General features: G+C 37.1%; 2 protein-coding genes across 3 annotated transcripts in view; both read right to left on the bottom strand.

Annotated features, from left to right (window-relative positions):
• Nucleotides 1–1058: 1058 nt before the first annotated feature.
• Nucleotides 1059–8039, bottom strand: LOC137628275 (PE-PGRS family protein PE_PGRS4-like). Its single transcript, XM_068359438.1, has 3 exons — nt 7990–8039; nt 1875–1936; nt 1059–1567 (listed from the first exon to the last, which is right to left on the bottom strand). The coding sequence occupies exons 1-3, from the start codon at nt 8037–8039 to the stop codon at nt 1059–1061; spliced, it is 621 nt and encodes a 206-aa protein (XP_068215539.1).
• LOC137628715 (golgin subfamily B member 1-like) overlaps nt 3103–8091 on the bottom strand; it is a 59787-nt gene continuing 54798 nt past the window's right edge. For both annotated transcript variants that reach the window (XM_068359867.1, XM_068359868.1), the window contains exon 12: nt 3103–5268. The gene's annotated coding sequence lies outside the window, so the exon portion shown is untranslated. The remainder of the gene's footprint in view (nt 5269–8091) is intronic.

The following is an 8091-nucleotide window of genomic DNA, read 5'->3' as shown; positions in this document are numbered from 1 at the left end:
AGCCTCTACTCCGGGTAAAAGGAAAGTGAAGAGATCAACTGGATATGCAGAGCTAAGACACTTAGGATAATGACCGTATGTCAGCCTTTACTCCAGGTAAAAGGAAAGTGAAGAGATCAAATGGATATGCAGAGCTAAGGCACTTAAGATAATGACTGTATGTCAGCCTCTACTCCAGGTAAAAGGAAAGTGAAGAGATCAACTGGATATGAAGAGCTAAGACACTTTAAGATAATGACTGTATGTCAGCCTCTGCTCCAGGTAAAAGGAAAGTGAAGAGATCAACTGGATATGCAGAGCTAAGACACTTAAGATAATGACTGTATGTCAGCCTTTACTCCAAGTAAAAGGAAAGTGAAGAGATCAACTGGATATGCAGAGCTAAGACACTTCACCAGAAGAAAAGAAACCAGAGAGATTTTGAAAAGTCATGGCTCTTCAACATGTTAAGAGGTGGAAGATGGAATTCTTGGCAAAGGGATAATCATGCAGACAACCTTGGCAACTGATATGATCTTCTTGAGACCTGGCACCATCCTACATGAAGAGGGCACTGGACTTATCATAAAGCATGTCCTTCAGATGGTGGAAATAGATTTTGCCATGAACAGATCATAGACATAGATTTGACTCTCCATCTTGACAATAATGCAGTTTGAAGCACCCTTAATAGAGTAAAAATGGGACTCAAAGTTGAAAATACCACATAGCCATTCCAGTATCATGGAGAAACCGTTAACTTCCAGGTGCTCGTTTATCACCCGAACCTGCCATCAAAGGGACTTTACCTGTAGAAAAATCTTTAGTGTGTCTGTTGGGTGTAAGAAGTATCTGGAGCCATCAAGGATCTCATAAACAATAAAGAGGCTAGAGCTAGATGGTGAGGTCCTAAATGAAGAATGATGACTAAGTTAGTGAAGAGGGTAAAACATGACCCTGGTAATCGATAATGCCTATAAGTCCTGATCCACAAGGTAGAAACTTGTAGGCACAACATATATCTTGTAGTAAAATATTAGAGTTCCAAGTCATCTCCTTACCCATCACAGGGGCCCTATTCAAACTCCTTCATTAACGAGATTCGAGGCCACGGCTGTCCCTCCTAAACTAAAGAGATTCAAGGCCACGGCTGTCCCTCCTTCACTAAAGAGATTCAAGGCCACGGCTGTCCCTCCTTCACTAACGAGATTCGAGGCCACGGCTGTCCCTCCTTCACTAACGAGATTCGAGACCACGGCTGTCCCTCCTTCACTAACGAGATTCGAGGCCACGGCTGTCCCTCCTTCACTAACGGGATTCGAGGCCACGGCTGTCCCTCCTTCACTAACGAGATTCGAGGCCACGGCTGTCCCTCCTTCACTAACGAGATTCGAGGCCACGGCTGTCCCTCCTTCACTAACGAGATTCGAGGCCACGGCTGTCCCTCCTTCACTAACGAGATTCGAGGCCACGGCTGTCCCTCCTTCACTAACGAGATTCGAGGCCACGGCTGTCCCTCCTTCACTAACGAGATTCGAGGCCACGGCTGTCCCTCCTTCACTGACGAGATTCAAGGCCACGGCTGTCCCTCATGGAGCAATCATGGTGTCAACTAATGGATAAAGAATAAATTATGGACGCTGTTGCCTTGAGAAAGAGAAGCACTATGTCAAGGGGGACTCGATGCTTCCTGCTAGCTACCTATAAGGATGAAGAACAATGCCCTGACTTGGAGAAAGATATCTAGATGTTTCATCAGTCATCATAGATGTCAGGGTAGACAAATTCTTAGTCAATATATTGGCCTTCAGATAGAAATAACCTGAAGCCGAGACACGGCATCAGAGATGAACAAACAGCTGGAGATGATTGTCTTGAAGGGACAGCAACTTTACCTTCTGACCTCAACAATAAGGCTGCAACCACAGTCGGAATTTGAAGGCTTGAGCAGTTATCTCTATAATGGATAAAATTTGATGAGCAGAAATCCAAGATGGTCAAAACTGGGTGTTAAATAGCACTTGCATTATGAAAACACCTTTATCTGCAGACTAGGGAAGAAATGAAGTTATTAAACGTTCTAACTACTCTATGCACTGGTAACTGGTGTAGAAACAGCTCAGCAGTGGTAGACGTAGCAAGATCTAAGTGCGAATAAACCAATCGGCAAAAGGCAATTTGAAAAAGAAAATTAGAAGTATGTAGAAATCTACTCTTCTACCATTGATACATGAAAGTCCTAGACACACGCCTCGAAGTAGAACAGTCTGAAGAAACATAAAAGACTACTGTATAAGTTTTACACAGTCTCTTTTCGCTGAAGAGCATCCACTGATTAGTCTCAAGTTGGGCTGAAGACTAATGCCTGTGGCACAAAGTACACTAGAGATAAGAGTTCTTGTCCAATAATTATAGAGGCTGCAAGCTCATTCTGGCAAATCTTGAAATGTATGCCTAACCCCAAGCCTGTTAGGAAGGTTGTTACACATCGGGATCTATGTAAATATAAAAAGTAAACATCAACTTGTATCATAATCAAAGCCCAGTATTGCCCACATTCGTAAAAAAAATATCACTTGGCATTGTATATGGAAAAATACAAGGCATTGAATATTCACAAAAAATGATGACCCATTTCACAATAAAACTGAACATCCATAATGTTCAATGAAAATTATGCATTGACAAGAAATACGTACAAGACATCTTAATTTTAGAGATTTGCCTAGCTCAGGTTGAAGGTTGTTAACTTGACTAACCAAATATAAAAGTGAAAATCTGCAAAACAAGAAAATATGAAAGCAAGCAACCAAAACAGGAGGAAATATACTGGCTTCCCAAGTATGCTATTAAAAAAACAAGCAAAAATTATTATTACTTAATGAAAGTATACAAGGTTAAGGTACTTAAAGGCATTCCTGGAAAGGGAAATATTGCTATTACAAGGGAGACACAAAGGAATTTAAGTAGAGAATGTATGTAAATGTGTAGTAGGTCCGCCTCTATCTCCAACTTCTCTGAATGTTGGAAATTTATTGTAAAACAATAGCTTGTACAGACATGAAACATCCTAAACTTAGTTTTCAAAATGGTAAAAATATGGTAAATACAATAAAATTCATATTTCATAATAATTTTCATTTTTCATATTAAATATTTCACATACAAATATTTTCACATTCTGTACAATATTCATTATAAACAACACATCCCGGATAATGCACCATTCATTCCTTCATACAAAACCTGTCTCGCTAACAAACTTCCATTTTTGGGATGCTATATTTTTTTTTTATTAATTTTTACAAGTAAGCAATTTCTCCAAGTTATAAAGAGTGACCAAACCACTCGTTATTAAATGTCAAGTGATGAATCTCCAAAGAATGGTTTTAACAATATTATTCCTTATTTTATAACCTTTTTTATTCAAAAGCAAATATATATATGGTATGAAAATAGGTATAAAAAAATAGTGGATGGAGAGAGCAATGAGCTACTGCCAAACCCGTGATCACTGTAGTTTGTGGTGCCAAGTTGCGATAAAACAAAAAAAAAAAAAAAACGTTACGGGGAAGCTCCAAACAGTTCATACGCTCAGCGGTCATCGCAAATGTATAACCTTGATTACCACGAAAAAGAAATGTGTTATTCTTTATACTGGTCATTTCCAATGACAAATGGCCCATTAGTCTGTAAATATTTCTCCCCTAGAATGTAATACTGTACTGTAGATACACGAGATTGAATCGTGTAACTAAAATAGCATCAATGATCTCTTCTCGATTTCCTTCAACTCTTTGAAAATGTTTACCACTACAAGCCTTGAGTCTAAAGAGGAAGATTAAGAAACTATAGTCAATTTCTTTTAGCGATGCAGATTTGCACCGACTCGCAGCGGTGCCCTTTTAGCTTGGAAAAGTTTCCTGATCGCTGATTGGTTGGACGAGATAATTCTAACCAATCAGCGATCAGGAAACTTTTCCGAGCTAAAAGGGCACTGCTTTGAGTCGGTGCAAATCTGCCTCGATAAAAGAAATGGACTATAGTCACTTTTCTTGGGATTTAAACCCAACACACGGTAGACAGAAGACAGTTGCCATTAACCCACAGTGCCACAAAGGACTTTGTAACCTGAGAAAACAGTAACCCATTTCGTTCAACCAAACAAGTACAAATTTCTCCAAGGAAAGCTTCATTTCTTTATATTCAGCTTCCAGACACAAAGCATGCAATGGTAAGTAAATCAAATGGGCCTAAGGAAATTAAGAAGTCAAAAGGGCTTAGTAAAAATTAAATTGACTTGATCCAACATTTGTTGATAACTTTCATGGTTTTTTTTTAATTTTGAACTTTAACTATCTTTAATGAATTAATTAAAATATCACTAAACAGGATAAAGGATTATTTTAAATTACTCTGAGGGCAATTGTTAAAGTATTTATGGAACATAATTCACCAAGCACCAGAGATCTTCACTCCATAATGAAATAGAATTTAAAATGACCTGTATTATACAACCACTTTTCAAAATATCAGACTAAAATATGTTTAATAATAAATCTCTAGAGGTCAAGTGTATGAATTGTTTCGTAACAATGAGAAATGCATCGATTGAGAATTTAGAAAAAAGAAATATATCAATTTAGAAAAAAAAGAAAAAGTTAAATCTGAAATAGAAAAAAACCACTAACCGAGACGACAGTAATATTCAAATTGTGTAGTTTAAGAGCCTATTGTTACCGTAACAGATTGAGAATTTAGAAAAAAGAAATTTATCAATATAGGAAAAAAGAAAAAGTTGAATCCGAATTAGAAAAAAAAGCTAACCGAGACGACAGTAATATTCAAATTGTGTAGTTTAAGAGCCTATTGTTACAGTAACGGATTCACTCGAGTTCAGAAAGACCACTAGGAACAACAACGTTAACCTAAGATAGGCTGCGAATGTTTTGAAGTAAGTAGCCGTTTTTTGTCATCGACCTTACGGCAGAGTTAAGATACGGTCTCGATGCGACGTCAGCGTACACTGTGGTATTAGTAAAACCTTTACTTGATTTATATTTGAAAAGAAAAAAGCTCATTATCATCTCTTGGCTTCAGGAATGGTATGTTATATTCCTCTCCTTTTCCTATTCCCCAAAGGCCTTCGAAAACTTCAAGCCCCTTCAGCTGGGAAGGACGAGAGACAAGACACACAAGATAAACAGGTGCAAGACTACAAAGTAGATCTGGAAGAGTTTTCTCCATCGCTTCTTGCGTGGTCGGTAGCCAAGCCTCCATGTGCGCACTCTGAAACAAAAGGGTCGTACAGAAATGGAGCCTGTAGCTCATAAAATATGGGATTAGTCTACATACTCTATCCTACACTTGGCTAACTTTTAGTTTCTAAAACATGGATTAGTACAGCAAAGTTTACAAAATTATTCACTAGTATACAAGTAAGAACTTTTAGTTTCTAAAACATGGATTAGTACAGCAAAGTTTACAAAATTATTCACTAATATACAAGTAAGAACTTTTAGTTTCTAAAACATAGATTAGTACAACAAAGTTTACAAATTATTCAATAATATACAAGAAAGATATGTAAAGATGAGAGCTATACTGTACTGCGTAAAGTAATATTCTGTAATTCTAAAAAAAATAAGTGTATGCAATAAAACCTGAGGATGTTTAAGACATAAGATATGTATTAAAATATGATTAGACAGCCCAATGAAATTCAAGATCTCTTATTGACATTAACAACTGATAGGACTGTATACCCAGACCACAAGAAAAATTGTCAGTTCTCTCAAGTTGGCTGCAAGATTAGTTTTCTAAACATCTTTTACATTAGTTGAGTAGTTGAAGGAGCATCATAACCTCTTATGGTAACAAAATCAATAAAGAACCTCAGTCAATGCAAAAAACTTTGCGTAATGCCATTTATTGATGAAATAAGATTTGGTCTTTTAGTGTGATTTAAAGAGTGAGCGAGCAGTTTCCTCATTCTGTTATACATCTGTCACACACATTGGATAAGTCATAAGAGCAGGTAGATGATATAACTTCACTTTTACCCCGTCCTCTTAATTTTTGTAAAGCAATATTTTTTAGTATTTTGCTCTTAATGATTTAAAATGCCTACGAAATCCTTATCAGTCTTAAAGAATACAGAGATCATTAAATTATGAAGAAACGTGACAAAATCTATGATAGCATTAATAGAAGAGATGGCGTTTTAATGGGGTACCAGTACCAATAAGGCTGACTTAAAAACTGCAATGCGATACAAAAAAATCATTGCAAGAACAAAAGACTACTGAACAAATGGACAACCTCATCAAAAGAATTGTTATAAAATAACTTTCAATTCTTGCTAACATTTTGAAGACAGAAAATCCAATATTACATGTTAACCCTTTTACCCCCAGGCTATTTGGAAATTTCGAACCCTTAACCCCCAGGGGGGTTATTTTTTTCCCAGCACATTTTGCAGTATATTTTTTTTAAATTGCTCTAACAGCCTTAATTTTTGTCAGAGAGGTCAGGTTGGTCTCATTCTCTTGGAAAATGCCTGAATTTTCTCAGAAAATTATCAAAAATATGAAAATAGAAAATTTATAGCATTTTTTTGCGAGGACATACCGGTACGTCCATGGGGGTAAAGGGATGGTTTTGTGAAACATACCAGTACGTCCTTTGGGGGTAAAAGGGTTAATGTCTTGGAAAAAAAAACATGCAATATCACTTGTAGAAATACCATGGGCCCCTCTCACATAGCTGCAAAGTTCTTCCTTCCAAAAGAAAAAAAAAATGTAAAGATCATTTAAAATGTCATTTGAACTAGAATGAAAAGGGCTGGGATCACATTTCAAGCGATGAATCTCGCTTTAACACAATTCAAAATACTGTCCAGAAGGTAAGCAGACCATATGAATCAAACCACTTTGCATCAAAGTACACAGTTAGTTTTAAAACTTCTGCTTATTTGAAGGTGTGGGGGAGTTTCAATGAATATACTAGGTAAGGGAGTGGTTTATATTTCTATCCACAATAAAACACTGCATGCAGAAGTAAGCTGATGTTTTAGAGAATGAACTTCTTCCATATAAATACTGTTAGGCATGCAATAATTTGTGCAAGATATAGTTACCTCAAAGGTTTAAAGGCTACCCATGAATGGCAGAGGCAAGGGACAGTGACATTGCCCTAGCAAACAAGAAAATGCCCTAGAGACACCATATATACAAATGGTCAGCACCGAAGCTAGCACCAGGCAATGTCTGCTGATAACTCAGCAGGTATATTATAGGCTCCCCCAACTCCTTACCTCATAGACAATAAAGGAACTAACAAGACTGAGGGGGAATGGAGCCACAGTCTGGCGATCACCAGGCACTGACAATACCAATAGGTCACCACAACCCTTGCCACACATCAAAAGATGCCAGTGCAGTGTTTCAAGAACATTGCATTCAACAGTTAGAATTACCAGGTTATTCTTCACGCCTAAACGTAATAGAAAATTGCTTGGGTTGCATGAAACGAGGACTGAATACTTTGGCAAAAGAAAAAATAACCGTTTTCAAGTTAATGGAAGCCATACAAAAGTTTTGCTTTGAAGATTGAAATTGTATTGTTTCTTTTATCTTTACTTTAGGTAGCACTGATGATGACATTTGAAATGTCGAAACTTTTGCGATAAATATATATGTGGTGACATTAGTCTTTCTGTTTCTCCTGTTAAGAAGTTACCGGAGATCAACACTGAGGCCATTACTAATTATCACAGTAATGAAGGAAGCTACAAAGAATGGCAGGATAGGGGTCACATAGCCGCAGCTGTATGCAAATGGCCTAGCATTAACAGCAGGACATCATGGAGAGGAGGTGACAATGATAAAAAGGTGGAATGGAGAGGAGAGGCATGAAAATCAACGCATGGAAAATAAAGCTTGCGATGACAGGAAAGAAGGCAAAGGAAAAATCTGAGTTTTGATAAAATATTTCTATTTCTGTACTCACTTGATGTTCATATTGCTTATTTTTGGAGGCATACCTGTCTCTGGAAACATGGTTATGTCAATGTCTACTCCTAAAACTTAGAAATTTCTCTTTTCCAATTAA

Source organism: Palaemon carinicauda, chromosome 36 (assembly GCF_036898095.1).
Source record: "Palaemon carinicauda isolate YSFRI2023 chromosome 36, ASM3689809v2, whole genome shotgun sequence".
Lineage (NCBI taxonomy): Eukaryota > Metazoa > Arthropoda > Malacostraca > Decapoda > Palaemonidae > Palaemon > Palaemon carinicauda.
The sequence above is the reverse complement of the archived record's forward strand: the minus strand, read 5'-3'. Positions and strand labels throughout refer to the sequence as shown.

Bases quoted from the DNA above. Each gene is read 5' to 3' on its own strand.
- LOC137628275 (XM_068359438.1), bottom strand. From the start codon at position 8,039: ATGTTTCCAGAGACAGGTATGCCTCCAAAAATAAGCAATATGAACATC. The intron at 1,937-7,989 runs GTGAGTACAGAA...TATCCATTATAG, and splicing joins ATAAGCAATATGAACATCAA to AGATAACTGCTCAAGCCTTC. The intron at 1,568-1,874 runs GTAAAGTTGCTG...TTGCTCCATGAG, and splicing joins CTTATTGTTGAGGTCAGAAG to GGACAGCCGTGGCCTTGAAT.